Below are 27,463 nucleotides of genomic sequence, written 5' to 3' on the forward strand. Positions count from 1 at the left end.
ACCCAAAACATTTTAGTTGAGTTCCTACTGATCCAGTAAAAGGTTGAACCCGAAAGTTGAGTCTCAAAGAAAATGACTTTAAAATCCAGACTCCTAAACCATCCACAGGCGACTCAATAACAATAAATTTTTGTGAAGGGATTTAAGAAATTTGGGTTATATAAGTTGAAATATGGTGAACAACAAGCAAGGTTAGCACATTGTCAAGTCCTATGCCCAGAAGACCTGATAGAAGTATGTAGTGGCAGATCCCCAGTTGGTCACACACACACAAACAGGATCAAGCTGGTGTTTAGCATGTCTCTAGAAGGACTATTAGAATATTCATTTTAACAAACTCTCCTGGCTCTGAAGAAAAAGCTGGTTTGTTGGACAATGTGGGGATTTTTCTTTGTGAGGCATCCCATAATGGACTGCTCTGAAAGATAACAAAATGTTCAACATGTAGAGGAAAAAAAAGTTCCCAGCCTGCTGAAGATATCAAGCTTGATGAATACTTCAGCTCTTACTATTTATGTGCCAGCTTTAGCACATCTTGAAAAACTTTGACCAGATTCCACGTCAACCAAGAATGTTCTCTCATCCCACATTTGAAGTTGGGTTTGCAAACATCTCTGCTTTAGATCACAAGAGTAATTAAAAGCACTTGACCAACATTTGTACAGCAACTATCATGAAGCTGTTAATCAGTGGTAAAGAATCTAAATTTTGTCAACATAAGTAGCTAAAAATATCATGCCTGTAGTAGTATCATTAAGTAGGATTTATTTAGGAGACTTTCAAGGGAGCTTTACCATAAGAACTGGGTTCTTGCTGATGAAATGAAACTTTGGATTGTATTGCAGGAACCTGCTGCTTTGCAGTGCTTTGAAAGACTATTTAGAGAACGAGGTCTCTGCTAGGATAGTTATAGAGTCTATTTCCTGTCTAATTTAATTGGCTTTTTAATAATTGATTAGACTAAGGAAACAATTTCATGGAACCACAGAATAGTCAGGCTGGAAGAGGCCCCTGGAGCTGCTGTAGGCAGTCCCACTCCTGCCCAACAGGCTCAGGCAGAACAGGTTTCTCAGGGCTGTATTAAGTCATATTTTGAATATATCCAAGGCTGGAGACTCCATAACCTCTTCACTCTGTTTAATGTTTTCTAAGGATTTTTACTTCACTCACATTGTGCCTGATAAGAATTTTAACTGCCCCTCCACTTACAGTGAGTTAAATAGTTAATAGTTTTTAGTCAATTAAAATGCTGCTCAGTACAGGAACAGCTGTACTTCGGCTTTTCATTAAAAGAAAGCTGAACTTCAAAGACAATACCAAGAACCTAAAATGAGTATCCTAGTCTACAGGAATGTACAATAGCTTTTGGATCCATAAGAAACTCCTCAACTATTCTATATCATCAATACTATTGTCCCTTTCTGGAGAATTTTCAAAGCAACCCAATGTTTTGTGGAGAACTGGCCAGAAGTTTGACTTTAAGCTATGAATAAAACTTGTCTTGTGTGTGTAATCTGTCTCAAATGTTTCTTTGGGAAGGCAAGTAGACACTGCTGTAAACAGATCATGGGTTGGTTAACAATTATGTCACAGGCCTGAAAAGGTAAAGTTAGGTCAGATGGACAAACAAACATGAGCACTTCCTACAGCATAAGGAGCATGAACAACCCCCACTGAGTCTGTTTTTAGACTTGACACAAAGCCAAGGCACTTGGGAATTAGAAGCCAAAGAGCACTTTCTGTCTGTAATACAGATAATTTTAAAGCCCCACATAAGAATCCTGATTTTCCATGATTTGTGTGTGCAAAAAACCCCAGCACCCTTCCCCATGATGGTGTAGACAAGCATCTAGGAACTCCCTTATTTTATTACACAGCTGAGAATAGAAGATGACACCAAAAGTTACACATTACAAAGCTATTGAAGAAAACCCCAAAGAAATCAAACTTTAACCTAAAGTCACAGAATTTAATTTCAAAGCAATATGCAAACAAATGTTGCTTGCTTTCCAAGGCACAATGGTATAAACATAAAAACTGTAAATGGAATATATTTAGTACAAAAATATAAATACCGTTAACCTCAATGATAACACAACACATTTTTCCCATGTATAAACCTTAATTTAAAAAATTCAGCTTTACTCTCAGTCATGAAATGTAATACAATAAAAATAAAAACTATTCTTTTAGTTTCACCTAGTATGTCCCTATTATATCAGTATAAATATGAATATTCAAAACATTATACACTTTGCTGCACTACAAAAGAGAAGTTTGGATGCTTTTTTTTTCCTAATAAAACAGCTCATCACATACCTGACTCTGTGAAGTGTGATTTTTATCCAGTTTGAAATGCTGTTTGAAAGACTGAATCCTTGCTGTATTACATTAGTATCTCTGACACTAAATTATTACATTGTTAAATAATCTAAAAATTAGATTCCTGAAAAAACATTCCTTCTTTAAACCTTGTATCTGAAAAAACAATGCAAAGTGAATTAAAACATTCTTTTATTTCTAGGAAATACAAAGAACTGTTCAAACTGCAAAGAACATAGAATTGTGCCAATTTCACTTTCAAATGAGCCAACAGTGAATTTACAAAGAAAAACCAATCAATTTCCAGCTCAGTCTTTCTTAAGCAAACAAAAATACAAATATAATCCAGGTCATACAGATTTCACATCAGTTCCCTGAACAGAATCTCAGCAGTGATTCATAAAGCTGATTCCTTGGCTGACTGAATGTGATGTAGCAGCTGATTACAATAGACTGGTGTTTGATGCTTATGTACAACCCCTTCAATTTCTCTCACCAGCATATCTGGATATAAAATGCTTCCTTCCTTTAAAACTTCTGTAAGACAAAAATATGTTTTATAAATCAGTAGCTGCTTTGTGTTTTTCTACCCGAGTTTCCTCAAGGTAGCTGAAAGCAAACCTGGAAATTGTTCTACAAGTGATGCAGTGATGACAACACAATTCCTCTCTCCCCTACTTGCTGAAGTCTGTATTTTGACATTTCTGTTTTCCAACACAGGCTGCTACACTAATAAATTCCAGAAAGCCCCCCCAGCAGGCTGGGATATGGTCACACCCTGCAGTGGTTGGGCTCTGTGCTCCATATCCTGTCACCATCTATAAAGTCTCTGGCAACTCAGCTGTCCTGCTACCTCCCCTGGGGAACACTGGGCAAAGCATTCATTCTGCACACAGGTGAAAGGTCAGAGCTCATCCACTGAAACCCAAAGGAAAGCTCCAACCTGGCAGGGATATCCTCTACCTGTATGTGCTGCTTTCATCAGCACTCAAAATGATGATTTAAAAACCATTGCGAAAAATATACATGACTGAAATTCTTACCTAGGACTGCTTTCTGGAGATTTTCATCAGGGTCATCGAGATGTACCAACAGTTCTTGGTACAGAAACTCAACATGACCTTCCATTGAGGATTTCACATCACTGTCCTTTAAGCACTTAAACCAATTAGCCAAGGTGTGAGCAGCTGCCAGTCGGACATCACACGAGGCATCATCCAGACGCTTTAAAACCTCTGAAAAGGAGCAATGACCAAAAGGCTCTGTGAACAGAGCAGCTGACTTTTCCATTTGAAAAAAAACAAATGTATTCTGTCATCAGCAAATTATTGTTGCATTTCTGGTGTAGTTTTGTCTTTTGAGCATAATAAATACATATAAGCACACGGTTCCTAAAAGTTCCTCATTCATTGTTATTGGATTATGTTGTCCAAACATTAATAAAAGATATATACAGAATATATATTTAGATTAATTGAACATTATCTAGCACTCCTTCTAACAAGGAACTATGGATGTCTATTTACGCGTTACAGAACTACAGAGTTTAGGCATTTCTATGCTTTATAAAGCACACGTTTTTATTAAATTAGATATTAATTAAATTATTAAATAATAATATTTAAATTATTGGATTAAACATTACTGTTTCAGTGAATTACTGCACTGCAGACTATGTGAATATGCAAAGACATATACACTTTGAGAATTATCTGATCACATATTTCTCCAAAATAAAAATGTTTGTAGTTAGATTTCTAGTGTGCCATGTAAGAAAAAGCATCAGTTGTTAAGATGCTGAGTTAGGGAAAACCAAATTTATTTGTATGTATAAGAACATAAATCCTGGCACAAAGCACAGTCTGTACTTCTGATTCATGGTTTAGCACTTCCACTTCATCCTAAGACCTAAGAGGCATTACAGCTCCTAGCTCTAATTGGCAATACAAAACTCTGGAGTTTTCCTCTTTGGTTGTTGTTTTTTGGTTTGTTTTTTTTTTTTTAGATAAAAACCCAACCCTCTACCTATTCATGTCTATTTATGGTACACTGGAATGGTTTGCTCTTGGCTCCCAAACACAGCACGGAGAACAATGTGACTTCCATTTATACACTGCAGTACTGTTCTGCTCTCACTATACTTAGCACATTATTTCACATAGTCCAAACTCTGAAGCAATGCAGATGAGCTGCTGGCAAGCCTGCACAAACCAAAGTATTGAATGAAGTTCCACCTAGTGGTCTGATGGATAATGACGTTGGGAATACTGCTCGGTTCTGCCAAACCCTTAAAAGACGAGCAAACTGTGGTGCTCTGGGTAAAAAAAGCAAATGTAATTCTTCAACATTGCAATCTTGATTTAAACACACAAACAAACCAACAATGCCCTTGCCCCGAGTCTACTAAACCTTTACACATACCTGTGTAAGTGTTCTTAAATTTATCTACATCAAACTGCCTCCCACAGACTTTTAGAAAAACATCAACAATACGACAAGCCATCAGTCGAGTAATTTTAGAGTCTTCATCCATGGAAGCAATAATTTGGGGCATCAGCTCATCTTTCACTTTTAAGATCTAGTTAATAAGAAAAGCATAGAAAAAAATATGCTTAGTGCTACAGCACTTACCATTAGCTATGCCAGATATCTGCTTGCTTAGTTACAAAAATTAGCTATAAACGTTACCCTGAAAATCCCTGAAGTTACAGAGGTCTAATTTTGCCTCTACGTTAGCTCGGAAAATGAAAATCCACCAGTCAATAACCCAGCTTATGAACACTCAGTATACAAGCAGATGAATTTTATATAACTCATACGTATGTTCAAGCTTTTAAAAGCTTTAAAACTTACTTGCTTTAAAAAAAAAACCCAAAACAACAGAACAACCAAATCGTGGCCCCTCGGAGCAAGGCAGAGCTGAGGTTCGCGCAGGTACCAGCAGATGGCCCCCGACTCCAACAGGAAGCGCCGGGCTGAGCCGTGCTGGGAGGTTCGGAATTTGACTTTATTCCGTGTATTTCACACCATCCAGTAATGCAAAATAGGCATTAAGGCACCGATTCAGAAAAAAATGTTCAGCTAGAACAGTAGTTTCTGATAGCAACGTTTCTGTGTATGTGAACTCAACCAGTTAACGTGTGTTCAATTAAGGTCTGCTATAAAGACACTAAAGACTGTGAACATTTAATAAAATTAAAATGAGATTTATTTTTTTAAAAAATGACCCTGTATTTAACGTATTTCCAGTGCATAATTTTTCTTTTTCTAGCAAAGAAGCTTCAAAGAACCCCCCAGATTCAACTAATCATTAACCAGGAGTGGGTAAAATCTTTTCAAGTGTACTCCTTGCTAGCACTCCAGCCTCTGTAGATACTTGTCAAGTTCCTTTTCAAGTCCTCTTGTCCTTTCTTAGAATCTTTAGATGTTGTTTTTTTTCCCTAAACTGTGGCCTCCAAGACAACCAGACAACTTGTCTTTGCCACATGACAGCACAGAATGTCCTGGCTTCCTCCAGTGCTGCTGCCACAGGCTCTGCCTGCAGGCCCAGTAATGTCAAGCACCCAAATTGTTGTGTTCATAGTGGTCAGTACCTTGTGCTACAGAACTGATGATCTGTTAGGAAAAAAAAAAATCTACGAAATCTGATGCTACTCAGTTTTATACCTCAGCATTTTACTGGCCTCGGGTCTCTTACCAAGATGTCATCATCCCCCCACTAGTGATTGTTTCAGTCATTAACATTCAATGACAATTAATGAATTTTATTATGAAAACTGTATGTCTTTCTGAAACTATTATGTACCCTAAGGATTTATTCAGTTTTTTCCCCCCCTTGCATTTATTTTGTTTTCCTGCCTAAGACTTCAAAGGATGAGAGAGTTTACCTCTTTTGGTGAAAGCATGTCACAGTGGATGAGAGCCCAAAGGCACAATACAGCTGTAGCACGGATGGCAGCTGCTGTTCTTCCAGCATGCCACTGCAGATTAGGAGCCAGGATGTCTTTTATCACAGTCTCAAGGTAGCTAGGGAACAGCCTGAAGCCAAATATAAGAAAGCAAAATAAAGGTTCGTGAGAAAGTGATAAAGAGACTGACAGGATGTAAAAGAGAATTTTCTATCATAGAAACATAGGCAGAAAAGGGGAAAAAAAGACTCCGTAAAAAAATAAATAACATGAGGCAATGTGATTGCAATGTATGTGATAAGCTTTTCACAACCTAATTCTTCTAGATAATATTTAAACAAATACCTAACATTCACAGGAAGGAGAAGCTAGGCTTTCTACCACTTCAGGCAATGATCATGACTCAGTGTTATCTTGGTAAACTACTTACCTTCTCTGGGTCTCACCTTCTCTGTCTGTGCAGTGGAGATAACACCCTGTGCAATGCTGTGAGGATTCATTAATATCTGTGAGGCCCTTTGAGACTGGCCAGTGAAAAGTATTTATAATGTGAGAAGTATGAATGCTATTGATGACACCTGAACTCCTGATACAGCAGGGAGTCTACACAGAATATTTCAGCACTTTCTTGGCTCCAAAACTTATCTCCCCTTAAGATGAGAGGTCTGTAGGATTTCCTGATGGTGCCAGTCCCAGTACTAGGGTTTTTATTACAAACACATACATCTGTGATGTTTTTTGCTGATGCTTTTCCCTCCTCCTCCGTTGAATGGGTTGTTATAATGCTAAAAGCTGCTGTGACAATAGGCAGGATTCCCTCACATTCATTTAGTTTAGTTCATTTAGCTCAAATAATCTCAAATTAAGAGGAAAAAATATGGATCTTACAAGTTAATTAATACTTTGCTGCATCACAGTGGCTGGCTGTGGCTGGTACCTGAGGCTCAGGTTATCCACTGTGCCTCTGCCTTACAGAGCAGCTGGCAGTGTGCAAACAGACTGAACCTGCCCTGACTCTGTCCCTCTGTGTTCAGAGCTCTATTCAAACTGCAGCCCCCTGAGTGCCAAACAGCACATCCCCACCCTGCTGCTTGGTACAAAGGGAACAGGCTCTTGTTGACTTTTCTGAGTCCTGTACTGCCAGGGTGAATGAGTGGCTCCTTTAGTGATGTGCCAAGACACAGGAGGAACATAACAGGTCCTTGTTAACAACTAACAATTACCAGTGAGTACTTTAAAAAGAATCCATGCTGCAGGTAGTCCAGTTATCCAAGTATTACTTGAGTAAAGCACAAGCAGATGCACTGCCAGGCTGAGTTATGTGCTGACACACACCTGCAACATGGTGGAAATAGATACACCTTGGCAAGGCAGCCCTTGGACTCTGAAGAAGCCAGAGATCCATCCACTGCTGCTTCTTGTCAGCAGATGGCACTTAAATAATAACAAGAAATCTGATGTCCCATTAGACACATCTAATTCTGTAAAACCCTTTAGTCTTTATTCTTCCAACCATGCTCACATGGAGATGGTTATAGGGGTTAAATAACTCCCACGGTCATTACTTCTTAATGCCACTGCAGTTTTCAAATAGCTGTGTGAAATCAGACCTCCACTTACCCCTGAGAATTGATGGTTTCGACTGCTTTCTGCAGCAACTGGGATAAAACAGTAAAAAGCTTTAACCGCATCTGGGGATCTCTGTTTGGCTGGAGACACGTCTTCAGAACAAGAATAAAGTCATCCAGAGCTTCACCTATGACAGGACCTAGCAAGCAAACAATCACAGAAGGCTTTTTTCAGAATACTATTTAACTCTACTTAGATGTTTCACATGTAAGTGCATTACAATCTCTTATATAAGAGGTGTTAAAATAGTCCTTAGCTTCCCAGTCTTGCATGGCAGCCATTGGGGTATCCATGTGACACTGGACTATTAGGTGGTGCACAAATCCCCAGGCTAATTCCCCATGGGCTCAGGTATCCCTAGTTTTGGGCAGGGAAGCCTGAATCAGTTCCCCACATCTCATTTAGTCAGCTTGGCATAGCTGTACATTTGCCCAGAGCAGCTGTGGCTGCCCCATCCCTGGAAGTGTCCAAAGCCAGGTTGGATGGAGCTTGGAGTGACCTGGGATAGTGGAAGGTGTTCCTGCCCATGGAAGGGGGTTGAAACTTGATGGTTTTGAAGGCTCCTTCCAACCCAAGCCATTCTATAATTTCATGGCTGGAATGGATCTATCCATGACACCCTAGAGCTGCTGGGACCATCAGTACCAGAGGATATTTTGGCTGGAGGATTCCTGCTGCTCCCTTGTAACTCTGCAAGTCTGAGGCTATGCACAAAGCTTTGGTTTTCTTAAACTTAATGAAAAACTACACTGGATCTGGCATGACCCTGACACCTCTGGACACAGCAGCATTAACTACACTTTTTTCTTCTTTCAAGTTTTTCCACATGCAGCATTTGAGATGCTCATGACTCCCAGAGGCATAGGAAAGGGCCTGTGTGAAAGGATCAGCTTCAAAACTTGGATAATACAATTACTGCAGCAGCATTCCTTCTCCCTGTTTAAATAATGCCTATTTTCATCTTATAAGACAATCTAAAATAGGATGTATTTTAGAAGCTATTTGAAACAAAATAACTAATTGAATTAACTCTTTAGTTTAACATTTTCACATCCTATGATAAATTTAGACAATAAACAAACAAACAAGACTCTAAGCTGTTATCCCAACATTTAAAGAAGTTCTTTTCCCACAACTGTAAGAAATTTGTCCCTTTATCCTTGATAATGACTAACATCTGCCTGCTTTTAAAGAGGAAGAGTACATTAAGATTGTACACACACTTTATTCTGCGAGCCTCTTGCTGTAGAAAGTTCTTTCTGCTGTATTTTTGCAAAAAACTACTTTCCTTTAAGAACTTCTTCAGCTTTGCATGCTTAAGATGCACATTCCATTCAACTCCACTAACAAAACATCTTTCCAGAGGAGACACAACACTGGTATTTATGATGACAAGAGTATTCCTCACACATAGGGTGGACAGATTGAAGTATCCAAGATTCCAAAACAAGCTCAATAGTATTTAATAATATCTGGAAATTTAATATTTAAAGTAATATTGAAAAAAACCCAAATCTTCACTGTCTAGACTGAAGCAATACAGGGTGTTGAACTGCAGTTTGATAAATGTCTATGCCAACAAATAGGTCTTTATTTTCACAGCATTTATTCAAGATACATTGCTTCATATGAGTTCTGAGACATTCACAGGATACTACTACGATATCAAACTGATAACAGCAAATTCAACAGATGGAAAATAAACAAAATAAACTACATTGCTAATTTCAGTTTAAGCATACGCTCCTGTAAAACAGCAAAAACTGAGAAATATTAATTGAGTAAAGCTGATTAAATTGATTAAAAACAACATTATGTGTGGGAATGAAAAGAAAGAAAAGAAAAATAAAAACCTCTAGGAGCTGCTGTGTCAGACAGAAAACACAGACAATAGCATATTACCAGTGTTGGGTGCAAGCCAAAATGTTTGCCCAGACATTCAATGATTTATTTAGCATTAAGGAAAACAGAGACAACTGTCTAGAAGTCCCTCAGTCATGGAAATGGGAGCACAAATATACAGAAAAGTTGGCCTCTCAAAACTTGCACTGGAGTAACTTTTTGCTCTTTCCACAGATGAATATCAAGAAAAGTACTCATGCTGGTTGCTGCACAAAGCAACAAGTGGGTGCTTCACATAGGTTTGATGAGGATGTTTTTAAGATTCAGAAATTAAATGCAGCAGATACATTCCTTTAAAATATGCCTGTCCACATCTATGTGCAGTAGCCACAGTGATATGCACTTTGTGAAATGACTGTCTCCATCCCCCTTACAACCAACAGAAAGGAAAAAAAAAACTAAAGAAGCAGGACTTTTCATTTTAACAACCTTAAAATGGGTGTCTAGGTGAAAAGCACTGCCTGTCACCATGTTCCTTGCTGCAGATGCCAGCTGGGGAGCTGTGGCAGAGGAGTGCTCCCTGTGCAGGACTGAAGGTGTGGGAGATGTGCACCAGAGTGTGTCACTCACCTCTGCACGGCCACAGGCTGGACAGCAACAGTGAGGAAGTGTTTGTTAGAGAGAGGTGGTGTCCTCTGAAAGACTAGTGAATGGATGGAATAAAAAGATGAATTTTTGGACACAAGCTACATCAGTTTCTCTCCCCTTAATCCTCACCTATTTCATTCACCTGAAAGTGCACTTTTCCTTAAATGCTTTTAGCATTCTCCCTGCAGTCACGGAATCTTTGGGAATATGAGCTGCTTCAACATTTCTTTTGCTTTCCATCATGTTCTTGTGAAGGATCTGAATATTACACTGTTCATTACAAAACACAAGCTGTCTGCAGGCTGTGCAGATTCTGACTGGATTTTTATTTAGAACTAGATTAAGTCGTACCTGAATGGGTTGCGATGATCTCGAACTGCAACACTTCTGGGGAATAGCAAGTCCACCCTTCACATGACACTGAAACCCACTCCAGCAGCTGGACTATGTGCTGCTTGTAAAGACAATGAAAACTTTCCAGTTGCTGCACTTCAGCTAATGAAGACATTGTTATCTCCACCTGTTAGAACAGAGACAGGATATTTAACTGAAACCATTAAAAAAACCCCAAACCTTTAAAACTCATTCTGTAAGAACAGACAGGGAAGATTTTAATAGTTTCTATTAAACAATCAAGGCTGATATTTAATGTCTGTCTATACTACATCCATTAACTTTTATTTAAAGTGAAAAATTTGTCCTGATTTCAAAATGAAATCATCAGGAACACAGCAACCTAACAGCAAAATGAGAGCGTCTCTAATCCATGTGCAGACCCACCCAAAAACTAACCACATCATAAAAAAAGGCTCTTAGTGGGTTTAAAGATGTAGTGATTTTTCTTCTTAATTTAAGACTGCTTTAAAACATAAACATAGGGGGAATTCTCACAATCCCAAGCCATGGTAGCTTCCAGAAACTACTGCTGTTGCAGGTAAGAGAGGACATGGCATTTCCCCTCTTCCCTTTCTCCCCTCAGCTTTAATTATGAAAGACACCCTCTCTTTGTAGTAGCAGGGAAGGCTCATTTTGAAATTCCCAACTTCTGTTGCTTAGAAGTACCAAAACTCACATCAGAAATATCTTCTTCCTATTTAGAGTTAAGACTATTCCATGAGACATGCAAATAAAACACGTACAAATGAAACATGTAAAAAGAACTACTAAATGAATTCCAGACATAAGCATGCTTGGCAAGGATGCCTATAGATTTTCCTAATCACTTGCAGCAGATGTGTTTCAAAGCAAACGAAAATTTGCTTTTACAGTTCCTGAAGGCTCCTACCAGAAGTATAAAAGTTCTCCAAGGAAGAGATTAAAAGTGTGCTGGAAGCAGGATCTGTAGTCTTGGTGATTTCAGTAGATTGTGAATCAAGAATGGGGAGCAAGGCACCATTAGGAACCTCACTAAGGAATAACATGTGCTGCCAGCAGGGTCAGTTCCAGCAGGGAAAGATGGAGTGCAGTGCTGGGAGTGACATCATTTGACTCCAAGTGCTTCAGTAGAACTACAAATTGTACTCATATTTTTAATATTTTTAAGCTGAACTCAACCACACAAGTTAGCTCAAACATGTCTAGGACCTTTAGACTCTTCCAGACTAATCACTCGCCAGACAAAGATGTTTTTATGGAAGTACCAGATGTGGACAAAATAAATGAGAATTCTAAGGAAAAAAAAATATAGATTTGCTAAGGACAAAGGTTACTCTTAAAGCAGGTTTGCCTGCCTCGAGCACAATAGATTTCTCCTTTATGGAAGCATTCTGCCAGACAGCCAAAACAACTGAGATAAATGAATATTTTACATACAAGTTACTTGTAAATTAATTGGAACATTTTACAGAATGTGTCAGGACAGAAACTATTCCTCATTATTAAGGCTACCATAACACATAACACAGAAGATTTTTTTTTTACATCGAACAAGAGGTACAAAATAATACATTGTTCACATACAATTTAAAGTAAATTTTGTGGTTTCAAAAATGCAATTAAAAAACAAAAAAAGAGAGAAATTAAATATGCTAGCAGACTGATACAGATTTTCTCATTAAGCAGTGTCTCACAGTTAAATAAAAATAAACAGTGAAGGTGATTTTCTTTCCTCTGTTTGAAAGCTAACAAGTTTAACAACATAATATTTTCCTGCTAATAATCAGTGTGCTGAAAGAAGAGCCAGGATAGCACAGGGCACTAGCAATGAAACAAAACCTTATCTTCACATCACCAATTAAATCCTGACAAGCTCAAATCATGCCTAACACTCTACCAACTGATAAAGCTTCATTCTCTTTGGGGCTGTAACCACCTTCCTCCTCGTGCCTCTGCTGTGCTCTGCTGGTAGTCTTGGTCCATTCCCTCAGCCCCAAGCAACCACAAACACGATGGACACAAAGCCAAAAATCAGGCTAAACCTGAGTACTCCCCACCTGGCCACAGCAGTTGTGGGCTCCACTATCCCAAAGGTCTTCTGTCCCCTTAAAATAAAGCCTGAATTAAAGTTATATAATGTAAATTTTTGAATAATTCTGTTTATACTCAAAATGTTTTGAGTCTGAGTACAGACTTCTTTTCTGAACAAAAAGTTCATACTCTTACAGCAGCTGTGATACTTTTGTTCTACATGTTCCTAAGCTATTTTAACAGGGACTTTTTGCCTTCTCCAAGCTGTACAGCTCACTTTGAAGTTTTGGAATAATCAGTAACTGGAGAAGAAAATAAAATTCAAGCCATATTTGTCTTTGTGACAATTTTGAAATATTGCAATTATGTAATCTCACTGCCAGATTTTGTATGCATCTAGCTGAAAGAAAGGCTAATGAGAAAAAGGATTCTCATCCAAAGTACTGTCAACTTAAAAAATCATCTGGAACTGCAGGAACATCTTAAACCTTTAATAATCTCAAGAGATTAAGTTTTCCGTTTATGAAAATCAGGATTTATCTCCATGAAACCATTTTCTTTGTAGGAGTATGAAGTTGTAAGGTTTTAAATGGACACTGCTGACTTTATAGACCACTGCAGGGATAAACAGGCAAGATACCACAAAACATTCCAGATCCATCTAAGGTTTACCCAGACCCATTTTTTGTCTAAAAAACCTCCCCAAGCAAACAAACAAAACCTCCAATCCCCCCTAAATCCCACTCTCCATAAGACAGATCATCATCCCACCCCTCTGTAACCTGCAAAGTCTTTTCAATACTTGTTTCAAGCTTTGTTCCACTTTATTTCTTTCCGAAGAGCTTTCTGAGCAAACGCCTCCTTGGAGGCAGCCTGTCAGCTCTGGGGCCATAAATACTGATGCTACACAGGCCTTTGGAATAGCATGCCTGGAAGCAAGAGGAAAGGAAACAGAATAGCCACTGCACTTAAGGTGTGTGTTTAAAAAAAGACAACTGGGATAGGTCATAATTGCACTGCATAAGGATGGCTCGCTGATTTATATGATATTTAGCTCAGGGAAGAAAGAGGAAGAGAAAAATAAGGGGGCGAGATAATGCTGAGCCAAAAAAGCTCATCTATTATCTGGGCATGTACAGCTGTCCTCGATTTTAAAGCATTCTTGTGATATTTAAACTTTTGTTTCTTGTGGGGAGGTAAAAAGGTCAACTACTGTAAAATCAGTCTGATATTTGGCTAAAGATGAAAAAATCACTACAAAAGCATCACATTTTTAAGGCTAGTAGTATTCTTGACCTCTAAGTGAATTGTTGTTAACAGTCAGAAAATAAGTTTCAGGTTTTTCTGCTTATAACCAAGCATTCACAGTGACTTCAACTAGCACCACCAGCATGCCCAAGGCTTTGCAGAATCTAATACAAACATAAAATCTTGGACACTTCTTGTTCTGAAACTTTACCTAACTGTGGACAGGTGGTTAATACCCACCCAAATAAAGTGCTCTATCAGGCCCACGGTTGTCCCCATCCAGCTCCAAGATTCCCATGCTCCAGTAATGCATCTCAAGCCATCTAACCTAAACACACTTACAGAAAATTGTAGTTGTAACTGCAGCTACAGACCCATACTAGTTGCTTTTGACCACAAAATAAAACTGAGTTCCAGCAGCTTTTTTGGAACCAGAATGTATTTTAATTCTATGAGCTTTTAATCAAAGTTATAAAGAAAGATAATTCTCCAGGCTCTGCTGTCCCAAAGTGTAAACTCAGATCCAGACTTCTGGTACTAACCATGTACAGTCTGTACTGTCAAGTGCACAATCTCAGACTAGCCACAAATACTCCCCACAAATAAATATGGCTCCATTTCCACAAAGTGTCTTATCAACAGGAAAAGACAAGAACACAACAAAATATTAAACCAGCTGATAGTTTACCTTTTCTTTAAGGTCCTGAGAAGATGGTATTGCCATTATGGTCACCAAAACTTTCATTAGCTGCAAGCTAATTTCTTTGCAGTCTTCCTGGCATACTTCAATCAATGCTTGTATACAATAAAGCAGCTGCTCCATATAAAAGACCTATATATTAATAAAAGCACATATTTATTATGTTTTCTTAGCAAATATAAGGTTTCCTTTAAAGGAGAGATATGGTAAATAACAGTAATAAAATCTGAGCACTGTATAATCCCTTACATTGGTAACATATTGGTAATTTCATGTTACTTTTTCTAATTACCTATATTCTACTTTTTAGATAATACAATATAATCTTCTGCCCACACTGTTTGTTTGTGTTTACCTTGTCCTGTTAACAAATTAAATGACCCTGCTCTTAATCACAAATGGTTCCATTGGTGAATGGTGAACAAAAACATCAAAGCATTTTGGAGTGCTTGTTGATAGTACTTTCTCTTTCTGAAGTGCAATTTGTTAATTAATAACATATTTGTTACAACTCTTTGAAATATTATTCCATGTTTGACTGTTTTGGAAGAACAATGACAGCTAAATACATAAACAAAAAAACCTGAGCCTTTGCTTTTATCTCAGCCAATTTATCTCATTTGATGCCATATAATTCATGTTGTCTTGATCCAACTGATAGCAGTTCAAGTCAGTACTGTTTTCAGCAAGTTTGCCATGACTTCTATGATAAAGTGCATCAGATATCCATGAAGCTGTCTGGGAACAGAAGGGGCCATTGTTACAAATTTACTCCCAAAAAATAAATCAAGTCTAGGAATAGGTTAGCCCTAAGTATTATTCATCTCATGGATGTGGTCAATCCTTAGCTAAACAGTATCTGTGCAGCATTTGCAGGCTAAAATAGAGATTGTTTTCAAAGACTAAAGGCTGGAACAATTCTGCCAAACTTTCAGCTGCAGATGGAGCTGACTCCTGGAGCTAATGCCAAATGGAAGTGGTAAGCTTAAACCTCCTACAATTTTGCAGCTATACCTCAGGGAATTGTTATTTGAACACTCAGGTTAGAGTGCTTCCACTTTTATGAGCTCCTAATCATCACAGGCTTCATGGAGATTAAGGTTAATTCCTGCATCACTGGTACATATTCCATTAGGGAGGAAACCTAATGAGGGAAGAACTTGAAATGTATTTCTTACATTGGCTCAAAAAGACAATTAGGCCAGATTCAGCCTGCACACATGAATAACTGTTTTAAGGGAAGCCTACATCTGACATGAAGTCAGAGTTCCTCAAGGCACAGCACTGGCCCTTTTTTGGTCATCTTAACAGCATCTAACAAACTTCTGGTGGAATGAAAGCCAGGATTTCATTTGTGGGGAAAACTACAGGGATTCCTCTTGTGCATCTCTAACAGATCTATTTCTACATTTGAACATGGGAAGGAAAAAAAACCTGCAGGTTAAAAAATATCCATTCCATGTTTAAGAGAATCTGTCATCTCCTTATATAGCAGCTGATGAATATTCTTCAAATGCTAAAATAAAAATGGTCTTTGGGCTCAGCTATTACCTAAGGATACACTTGTAAATAAAAATTGATAAAGGTCTTCCTTCTAGACTTTCAAAGAGAAGTAACCAAGCCCAAAAGTCTGCAAAACATGCTCCCAAATATACACATAAAGTACTGGTACCTGCCATTGAAAATGGAAAATAAGAATGCAGAAAAAAAATCAGATAACATTAAGAAAGAATGTTGGGAAACCTGACATGCCAATTACAATAGACTAAAAAATTTTTACTGATGAGGATTGAAATGCATGATCTTGTTTGGATTGTGAACACAAGGAATTTCAAAACATGGGTTAAACTCTGCCTCAGGACCAGTCAGGGTAGCTCTTTATAAGTACAGTACTTAGTAAACAGCTGCTTCTCTCCTTGCCTTGCATCTTCATTTTCTTACCACTGTATGAAGTCTTTCACAGCAGTTCACAAACCTGAACCTACCTCTGCTGAGAGGATGGGCTGTTGTTGCTAAGTTTTTGAAAGCAGCAGATTTGCCCAGCAGACCACAACACGGCCCAGGAAGGATGGGGAAGCTCCTGTTTTGTCTCAGACACACGTCCACAACTATATCCTGAGACAGGTGTGCAAGGGAGGGATAGGAATGGCAGCATTTAGGGAAAATAAGTGAAAAAGTAGTTTGGTCAAAGCCTGTATATCCTGCCTTGTGTTTTGCAGCTTTCCTTACCTCTTCAGATCGCTGACAGACTCCAGCCTGTGACAGTGTGCTGCCAAGCTGGGTCACATGGGGCTCTAAGATTTCTTTTGGGCTACCTCGAATCACTGCAGTCAGAACCATCACACAGGATGCTTTGGGTGTCTGCTCAAAGGCTGGGGTGATTAATTTCAAAGACACCTTAGGGCTGACAAACGTTCCAATCAATTCTGCTGCTTTCACGCTCTGAAAAAAGAACAGGAATAACTTGAGGATTTTCCTGAAAAACAAAGATCGTTCAATGTATCATGGCCTTTTTCTTTTTATGATTCCAGCTGTTATTTTAAATGCTTCAGCAGTTGCCTTGTAGGCCTTTTCCACTCACTCAGTAATGATTATATGCATGAAGAAATTTTCTTGACATGTTCAGTAAGCACATAATAAGGCATTGCAAGCAGCCTTCCCCACATCAGACAAACTTCCATGAGAAAGCAGTGCACAGAAACAAAGTGTACAACTTCACTGTAATAAAGTTTCCAATTTAGAGTAACCAGATGTTGTACATTTAGTGGTTTAGCACTTTGTCCCTCACATGCTGTTCTGAGGCTTGCCCTCAATGCATCACCCTGTTTATTAAAAGCTGGAACTATAAAAACCTGAAGGAGGAATTCTTTGTTATTGTACTATACCTTGAAGCTGACATTACAGATCCAGTTAAGTGTGGAAGCAATGCCATGGGGTAACTGCCCACTGCTTTCCATCTTCTCTAACTGAAAGGCTTAAATTACTGTGTATTCCCCGTGACAGTGACACCCTTGGATCCCATTCCTGCCTTGCAGATGTATCAGGATGTTGTATTCCACATGAAATACCACCACACCAGGACTTACTGCCTGACTGATGCCCAATGTTTACAGTCATGTGCATGAATAAAGAAACAATCAACTACTGCAGCACCACCTGTGCAACAGTAACACTTCTTCCAATCCCATGGATTTAATGGTTGGCTCATTTCCCCAAAGATGAAAGCTTACCTCCCATTCTCTATCATTTGTAGTCTAGTGATCTTTTGGTTAGGTATGACTTTTTTTTTTTCACCTAAATAATACTTTAATCATGCTAGTTTTTTGAATCTCACTGGAAGCACACAGTCATGAGTCCTACAGTTTAAATCTGCATTATATAGAGCTGTTTCTTTTCACAAAGATATGACTCAAAGGAGTTGTAACATCCTCTGGGTAGATGTGAACTCCAGTCTCCCTCCATATTTGCCATAGAGAAAGAAAAAGACATTTAGTGCTCTGAAAACTGGACAATACAACTAAAGAGCTCAAAAATACGATTTGATACATTTGTACTGATTGAGTTACTCACATTAACAGGGGAAAAAATTGAAAGGGTCTCATTTGGTATTACTAGACTTGAGAAAGACATGAACATTATCCAAGTTGGTGGCTACCCTGAAATGGGTTCATACGGTGACAAACTACAGGAGTTTCACATAACCCTGGGAAGCTGCATCACTAAGAGATAAAAGGCATTCAAAACAAAAAGTTGCTGAATCTTATGTTTGGCACAAAGAAAAGTGGAATTAAATACTGAAATAATCTCTTAACCAGGAATAAATCTCTTGGAAGCACCTATGAGAAGATTAGTGGTGGAATTCCAAGAAAGAGACAAGTATGGTCAATAAAAGACAAGGACCAGCTATGTGCTGCTTGAACACATACTTCTGAATTTAGATTTATAGCAATAAGCACTTCATAGGAAATTTGACAGGACAGCAGGGCTACATGGCCTTATTGTCCTAATTATTTATGTTTTCTTATAACCCAGCTGACAGCAGGAACCTAAAGAAGAGTCTGATTTAGGGTTGGACTATCTGCATCCAGTAAGCAGAATACATTCTTCCATTTCCCAAGCAATAAAATTTGTAACTTACTAGAGTAAGTTACGTGGATATATTTTTATTATACATATGTTCTCTTCCTAATGTAGAAACAGGAACAGAAGATTTTATCTTAAAATTGTAAAAGCATTTCTACCACCTGTCTTTCTTTTGCTTAATTTATCTCATGTCTTCAACGGCATCTGGTTTTACTGGTTTGCAGATCAAAGTGTTAAAAGAATCAACTGTTAGTAAAAATGAAACTAATTATTCCTCACAACACCCCCCCCCCCCCGCATTTTCCAAGCATTAAGTCAAGGATTCAAACACTGAATATGGGTATCACATGGAATAAACATATCTCAGTATGTGGCTGGATTATGGAGCAGGGGGAGGTAAGTGAAATTACCTTGAAAGGGCATGACCTGCACAATTTTTTACATTGAATTTGTTGCCCCAAGGCTTTTACACTTTAATCCACTTCTTATAATTTTCAGAGAGATTATTATCAATATTACATGGGGTTGGCATACAAACTACACAGTATCTAAATAATTTTACTATTGGTCTTCATACCAGTAATAGAGGAATAAATTTATTTTAACAGATTAGTGAAGTATAATGTGAACATGTTTTTAACATTCATATAAACATGAGCCTGATCCTTCAGTCATGGGCAATTTCCAGTGACCTAAGGTAAAGTCAACCTTCAGAAAACAGACTGAAGACTATAGCATCTTTATTCAGTGTACAACAGCTATTTTAACAGATCAAACTTACATTTTTAACCACTTCACTTTCTTCATCTGAGCACGCTTGGTACAGAGTTCTCAGCAGCAGCTCCATGTGTTGGGTGATGTGATCCTCTGCATGCAGCAATAACGTGTACAGGAGCTGGGATGCTTTGATCCTTGTGCTTCCAACCCAGTCTGTCAGATCATGACAGAGACCTGGGAGAATTTTGGAGAGGTTTCTTGACACAAGTTCCCGACAACCCAGTCCTGGTCGTGCCTCTAGAAGAAACAAAAACAACCCAAAGAGAAATATCAAAGGAAAAGCTAATGCATAACAATTTCAGAAAAGTTTAAAAGCTGCAAGGTAAGAACTCTGGGTATCTGTTTCAGCATAGAACAAAATATTCCAAATGCTGCTGGGGAATTTACCTGTGCAAGATGCATTTCTTTAACATATATTGCAGAATTAAAACTCCACACAACTCTTTGAATATTTATGCATTTATTACTGGATGGTGATTTATATTTCATGTTTTAAAATGCTTATAGAAGGAGAAGAGAAAGAGAATTGAAATGAATGTGTGTGTCTTTACCCACTTCAGAAAACACAGCTTTATAATTTCCTTTTAATTTTCACAGCAACACAAATCCCATGAAAAAAAAACTGAAACACACACAGATAAACAGAAGAAAGTTTTCTGCATGCAAACACTAAGTTAAATATAATTTGGAGCAGGAAAGAAGGCAGAAGGCACAAACAGTGCAGAGGACGAGATGCAGTAAAACAGACAATGCCAATTGTGGCCTCTAAAGGAAAAGGTTAAAAGTGGATCTGGCAAATTGAAGGCAGAAAGGGCACAGAACTATGGCTTGTACAGATGCTGTGAAATAGATCAGGCCAACAAATTGAGAGTGTTTAAAAAAAAAAAAACCAATCACAGCTATTATATAACCTCCTTTCTAAGGCTCTTCCAGGAAAAGCAGCTCATGGAAGTGCTTCTTCAATGTTTCAAAAATTGAATAATACATTTAAAATTATAATACAGGAGTTGGGGGGGATTTTTTTTTTCCCTAAGACTGAATTTCGTTTGTAACAACTTTGTGAAAGTGAATTTTTGTGGCTATCTTTTGATTTCAAACAGAACCCAAAAGTGTTACAAATATATATATTCACTGCCTCAGAAAAGGATGCAGATTTCTGGAGAACTGATAAACTTACCTTTCCCAATGGTATTGTCTTGGTAATCATCAAATTTACCTGTTAGTTAATTTATAAATCACTGAGATTCAGAAGAACAACTTGACCAATACCACAAGCATCTAACAAATGTCCTGTTCTGACTAAAGTAAATGGTCTGAGGATAGAAAAGGCTTAGAAATACCTATTAAATACCTAACTAGGGAAAAAAATAAAATTCAATCACCAGGACATGAATTGCGGCTTCTTTTGTCAATGGAGGAAACATTTTGGATTATGAAAGCTGACAATGAGTAGCAAAAGGTCAGACAAAGAAATCAACTTTAGACAGCAAATACAGACTGGCATCCTATTCGACCCGAGGCAGAATTCTGTTTGAAGAATTTGGACCATTCTTTATCAGCAATTCCTTCATTTCAGATGTTCAAACGCAGGCATTTATCCCTGTAGCTACTCCTGTCAAAGACTTCCCTGCTATAAACTGTCTGCACCTGTATCCTGAGGCAACGAGTGCTGGGGCTCAGTGTAAGGTGTGCAGTTGCCTGGATGACACCGGGTCTCCCTCTGGTCCCCCTCTGACCTGCAGGATCTGGCACTGGGAGATCAAAGCAGGGGCTCCTATGGCAGGTCCATTAGTCTGACAGCTGGACAAAGCTATTTAAGTAAAATGTCCTACAGACCCACAGCTGGAAAAAAATGTTCCAGTACACTAAAGTCGCAAGAAATAGCAACAAAGTACTAACATACATCATTATCCTATTAAAAAAACCAACGAAACAACCAAATGTTCATAGAGAGCAAACAGAAAGGACACATATAATAACAATCATCCATACACAGTCTGTGGTAGGACACCACATAAGGCATATTAGTGTCTCTGATAAAGCTTTGTATCTGTGGGATTAAGCAGACAATCTTCCTTTCCTCTGATTTTTCTTCTATTTGTCACATCAAGCCTGACTATTAATAAGACATACAACTTGGAAATAAACAGCAAGAAATCATACCTAAAAGTCACCATTAACTTGGGACTCAAGTCCAAAATTATCAGGCCATTTCTTTCAAATATTCTTTAGTTACATGTGCACATATATATAAATACACACATATATGTCACAGTCAAGCCTTAAATGCATTGTTCTACCAAGAAAAAAATCCATGAAAATTCAATTTAATGTGGGGCTGGAATGTTGCCCAAATTCATGAAGTATATTTATCGTGCCAAGATTATCTGGGAGACCACATTTCTTTTAATTACAAAGTAATTGGTAGATGGGGGCTTTCTGAAAAGCCCCACCAAAACAGCTTACACACACAAACCCAAACACACACCAGACAAAACTGACCAAGGTAACCCCATCAGCTGTACAAATAGTAATCACTGTTCCAAGGACAATTAAACCTTTTTATGACTTTCATTATATCACGGTCATTGCAAAATAAGTGACTGCAGCTTAGACACTCAACTTTATCAGTTTAGGTCTGTTAAAACATTCTCTGACTGCCAGGAGAAGAAATATGTTTCTGCCATGACTAGTGGAAGTAAAAGAGTTCTTTAGCATTTCCAAACCCCTGAGGTAGAATTATATATAAAATAAGGAGGAAAGAAAAAATATTGGGATGGATGACAGATCAACTTGCCTGCCTTCAAAGCTAAACAGTTCTGTCAAACCAGTCACCATTATGAAGCACTTCCCCTTTCATTCAAGCATTACTGAGTAAAACAACTTTAAAGAAAAAAAAAAAAAAAAAAAAAGAAGCGCAGTTTCAAAGAAGGAAGAACTCCGGAACCCACTGTCATGGAAAGGATTTTGCTGCTGGGTATTCTGTGATGTGATTGTCATGTAGGCACAAGTCAAGCATGAACCAGTTCTTTCACACTAAAAGAGTTTTTGTTCAGTTAAATATGAGTATAGAAATCAATAAATGAGCCAGTTAAACTCTCTCTTCCCCTAACTCCCATACGCATAATTTTAAACATTAATTTTGTGAACCCAAGACAGGAAACAAGCTTCAAGCTACTGCAAACACAATGTTTGAAAGCCACATATAAATCATATGGTACCAAAGTAAACTACCCATTCTGCATATCTTGGGGGTTTTGTGTATAATAAAGGAATTTCTCTGCTCCCACATTCTTCATGTACACTGGCAGATTTTAGGTAACATCCCAGTGTCTCACAGAGAAGTCTGAAACAATTTTATTGCAAATTTTTCTTCCACACCAATTATGTGGATCATTAATGCTGTGACCTGCAGTCATTATTCAAGGATTTAGCTCATGGGGTCTTTCCTCCAGCCTTCCTTTCCAGTCATTTCTGTGCCCATTGTGCACCTGTCTGCTGGTTGATGCAGAACTTACTGCTGTTTCTGTACCACTGCTTTACCCTTTTTTTTAGCATAGGTAGCCTCATTTACTTTCTCCAAAATTAATTTTTGGATAAAAAAAAAAAAGAATGAGGTTACTGAACAATCATTTTTAAAAAATTAAATTTAATAGAAATAATGAAAGTAATTTAATATATATTTTATATGTGCTACCTCTCTACATTAATATTACATATTGTAATGAATATTACACATCCTGCTCTGTTGTCAGTACTGCACTGCAGATCTTGGAAATTATTTACGAAGCAGAAACCACTTTCAGCACAACATTTACCTCCTTTGGGATAATGAGATGGTGAAACACTAAAATCCATCTTGTCCTTCAAATCTTCTTCATTCTCTTTCTCCCACTGCAAGCCTATCTTATCCCAGTAGGTCCGAGCCAGCTTCCTAGATATAAAATAAGAGTTTTATACCACCATGCCCCCAGATAAAAACACTTCAAAATGAGACTTCTGGAAAAGCTGACTACTTGAATTCAGCTGGATGGATGGGAAGCATTCCTGCCATTTAACCTAGGAACATTAAGTTGAGAATTTATACTCCTTTTGTACTCAGAGGCCTCTTCTCCCAAGGGATAATTCTGTCTCTGTCCACCCCTACCTTTGTCTCGCTCACATTTAATTGAACGTAGCATAAAAATGACACTATAAGAAAAGTTACTGAAGATAATGCTAAAATTTTCAGTCTAAGAAAAAACAAACTAACTTACAAACAGAAGTGGGGGTTTTGTCCTCCAAGCAAGACATCTGTGAACTTAGGAACACTTCTTGGACACCTATTTAAGGGGGGGGGGAGGAGGGGTAGGGGGGAAGACAAAATGTTCCACTTACATATTTTCAGGAATTTCATCGGTAAAGCTGCCCAGTAACAGAGGGATCAACTTGTGAAAATATGAGTATCTGTCTCGTAGGTGCAACAACCATTCTCCAATGACAGTTGTTACAGCGTGCCGTACCTACAGGGAGACAAAAAACACTATTTTAAAGAAGTCAGGAAAATTACAGAAAAAATATTAAAAACAGTATTTGCTTTCTGTACATAAGGGATGGTGAAGCACATCAATACTCTCAGAAGAAATTATGAGAACCTAGTATTTCCTCACACAAGGAACACACAAGGAACACACAAGGAATCACATTCTCATTTTTCACTCTGGATTAATCAGGCTTAGACTGTTTTCTGCACAAAAGCACAGGTCTGAGAGAAAGACAAGATACAGACCTAACTCAGAAAATGAAATTCTCATGGTTAATTTCTTCTTGAGAATAAAAGAAATGTACATTTCTCTGGAATTTGTAGCTTTCCAAGCACATCTCCAGAAGAAAATCCACTCTGTTCATTACAAAGGAAAGATTAATTTCAAAATTACTGCTTCAGCTGCATCTTATAAAGGGACCCATACCATGTTTGTTAAGCATCTGAAAAGGCCAGAGAATCAAGGTCCAGAGAGATGTGACAGTGAATTTAAGACACAATTGAAGGCACACATTAGAACACAAAGGCACCTGCAATCCTCAGCACCCTGCTGAACTAGACAGCAGTCACCAGCATTGGTTTGGGATAGATTAGAACTGATACAGGCTGGGTGGGACTCTGTCCTGAATGAAACATTGTCCTTTCAGTTGAGACAGAGTTCATCTTAGCAGCTGGCATGGTGCTATTTCTTGGATTTAGTGTGAGAAAAATGCTGATAACACACTGATGTTTACTTGTTGCTAAGCAGAGTTTATCCTAAGTCAAGGACTTTTGAGTGTCTCAAGCTCTGCTAGTGAGGAGCTGCACAAACAGCTGAGGGGGCAAGGCCAGGACAGATGACACGAGCTGGAAGTGAGCAAGGGGCTGTGCGGTCCTTTATTTCCATCTAGGCTTAAACCACAACAGACATATTTACAGATCTCAGGTGAATGCACGACAGCTGAAAATGGGGGAAGCAGGGAAAGAAACACCAAGAAACCCACCCCATGGGGATGGGTTTTAAAGACATCTAAAATAAATGCCAATAAAAGAAGGAAGAAAAGTACACCTTGGGAATCTCATCAAATAATCTCTGGGCCAGATGAGATAGGACATCATCCACGGACTTTCCATTCCCAAACTGAATCACTGCTCCAGTAGCCTGAATCACATCAACACGAACTCTGTAGTGTTGGTGGGAAATTGTCTGCATTAGGGGTTTTATCAGAGACTCTGACTGCATATGGAAGTGCTCTGTTAGGGCAGAAAAATACAATCATCAACCATGTTGAGTTGCCATAGTGGGCAGGAGCCCTGTCCATGGTAGAGGGTTGGAATCATATGATCTTTAAGGTCCCTTCAAACCCAAACCACTCACTGATTCGATGTAGCATGGATATATCCATGACACCCCATAGTTGTTTCGGCCAGCAGTAAAAGATGATTTTGAATGGATAATGCATTTGGGGGGGCTTAATGCTGTTCCAAAATTCTATTTCTTTCTCTATGTGGGTGACAGATCTGGAGCAATATGATTTCTGTACCACTATGAACAGCAGCCTGACTAACGTTGCTGTTTCTATAGCAGGCAGCTTTAACTTTATACAGTATCAGGGCTGAACACTGCCCACTCATGCTCCCCTAGCCCCTCCTCCTGCTACTCCCCACACCTAACAGCTCAGTCTGCACTCCTGGCATGGTTCTTCTCCGACAGATCCGCCAAACCCTGCAAAGCACACCTGTGAGGGTGTGTGCGACCTCCCATCTCTGTCCTGCCTGCATCCCTGTTCCCTCCTAGCGTCCCTTCCTCAGCCCCCATCACATCATCCCAGCGCTGCCCGTCCCTCAGCCCCACCTGGCATGGCCCGGGCGCAGGCCACGGCACAGCTGCAGCTCTCCCGCCTGACCTCGGCATAGTGGTCGAGGAGGGTGGCCTGGAGGACGCGGGCGATGTCGCCGAGGTAGGGGGCCATGGAGGCGCCGCAGCGCTGCAGCAGGAGGCCCAGCAGCTGCACCAGGCCGAGCCGCAGCTCCTCGCTGGGCTCCGCGCCCTGCGGCGGGCACAGCCGCTGGGCCAGGGTCGGCAGGAGCACGGGCAGCGCCTCGCAGGGCCGCTCGCCGTGGCTGAGCCCGTGGCGGAGCAGCTCCAGGGCGAGCTCCCGGCACCGCTCCGCCGCGTCCCCCGCCAGGCAGCGCGACAGCGGCCGCAGCAGCCGCGCCGCGAACACCTCCTGCAGCACCGCGCCCGGCAGCGGCCGGCCCTGCAGCTGGGCGCGGATGTCCTCCAGCGCCCGCAGCCGCGCCGCCCGGCCGCAGTCGGGCTGCTGGAGGAGGCTCAGGGGCCGAGCCAGCGCCTGCGACAGCTCGGCCGCCGCCTCGGCCGCCGCCATGTTCGCGGCACCGCGGGCCCGCCGCGTCGCCAGGGACGCGCGGGGCGTTTGCGACGGCGGGTACGCGCTTTACGGCCGTGCCGGGCAACGCGCGGGGGACAGCACGGAGAGCGGGAATGGGACTGGGACTGGGACTTTATTCTGTGGGATCCATGAATGTAAATTTCCTGGCAACAGTGGAAATACAAGCGTGCATTGGAGTATTCCTGACAGCGTGTGCTGGCCCGTGGCTGAATCCCAGCGGTAACCACACCCATGGCCCTGCACAGAGGTGCTGCTGGGTGTGCTGGCTTTGCTCTAAATACCCACGGCAGAGCTGGTGAGCTGCCCTTCCCAGCCCTTCCCGAGCTGTGGGTGCTCTGCAGGGCTGGCAGCTCCCATGCCACAGACAGCCCTGTGGCCGCTGTGCGCCTGCCTTGGCTCAGCAGCCTGTCCTGCAAGGCCAGCTCATCATCCGTGGTGGTCAGGACACTTTTCATGGCCAGCTTCTCCTCTGGGCCCAAGCCATCCTTCCTGGCCGGGCCATGTGTCACAGCCAGGCTAGTGTCCTTCATGGCCATGTCCATCCTTCATGGTACGGCCACTTCAAACTTCCAGACTGTCCTTTGTGGCCAGGCCTGTTCTTAATGGCCAGCCCATTGTCCATTGTGGCTACTAGGCTTGTCTTCCTTCACTAGCCTGTTCTCAGGCTGGCGGTGCGGAGCAGCCAGGCCAGGTCCTGCCACCCCCGTGGGTCTGTGCGGCACGGAGCGGGTCCGTGCGGGCAGAGAGGTGCAGAGCGGGTCCGTGCGGGGCAGAGAGGTGCAGAGCGGGTCCGTGCGGGGCAGAGAGGTGCAGAACGGGTCCGTGAGGGCAGAGAGGTGCAGAGCGGGTCCGTGAGGGCAGAGAGGTGCAGAACGGGTCCGTGAGGGCAGAGAGGTGCAGAGCGGGTCCGTGCGGGGCAGAGAGGTGCAGAACGGGTCCGTGCGGGCAGAGAGGTGCAGAGCGGGTCTGTGCGGTGCGGTTCGGA

The 27,463-nt window shown here is 40.3% G+C and overlaps 1 protein-coding gene across 1 annotated transcript; it reads right to left on the reverse strand.

The window, feature by feature from the left end:
* Window positions 1–1,908: 1,908 nt before the first annotated feature.
* On the reverse strand, window positions 1,909–26,454 carry DNAAF5 (dynein axonemal assembly factor 5). The gene is made up of 13 exons (XM_062503674.1): window positions 25,920–26,454; window positions 25,134–25,318; window positions 23,941–24,065; window positions 23,382–23,497; window positions 19,568–19,800; window positions 16,933–17,145; window positions 14,692–14,835; window positions 10,701–10,869; window positions 7,851–7,998; window positions 6,210–6,360; window positions 4,744–4,900; window positions 3,366–3,557; window positions 1,909–2,859 (listed from the first exon to the last, which is right to left on the reverse strand). Exons 1-13 carry the CDS (start codon window positions 26,452–26,454, stop codon window positions 2,720–2,722), a joined length of 2,508 nt encoding a protein of 835 aa, XP_062359658.1. The 3' UTR covers window positions 1,909–2,719.
* Window positions 26,455–27,463: the final 1,009 nt, after the last annotated feature.

The sequence above is a fragment of the Cinclus cinclus genome, chromosome 16 (assembly GCF_963662255.1).
Source record: "Cinclus cinclus chromosome 16, bCinCin1.1, whole genome shotgun sequence".
NCBI classification, from domain to species: domain Eukaryota; kingdom Metazoa; phylum Chordata; class Aves; order Passeriformes; family Cinclidae; genus Cinclus; species Cinclus cinclus.

What these genes read in the sequence shown, in the direction of transcription:
- DNAAF5 (XM_062503674.1), bottom strand. Translation starts at nt 26,454, where the DNA reads ATGGCGGCGGCCGAGGCGGCGGCCGAGCTGTCGCAGGCGCTGGCTCGG. An exon ending in GATGAAATTCCTGAAAATAT is followed by an intron (nt 23,498 to 23,940) that starts GTAAGTGGAACA and finishes TTTTATATCTAG; the next exon opens with GAAGCTGGCTCGGACCTACT. An exon ending in AAAGTGAAGTGGTTAAAAAT is followed by an intron (nt 17,146 to 19,567) that starts GTAAGTTTGATC and finishes TTCTTTTTTCAG; the next exon opens with AGCGTGAAAGCAGCAGAATT.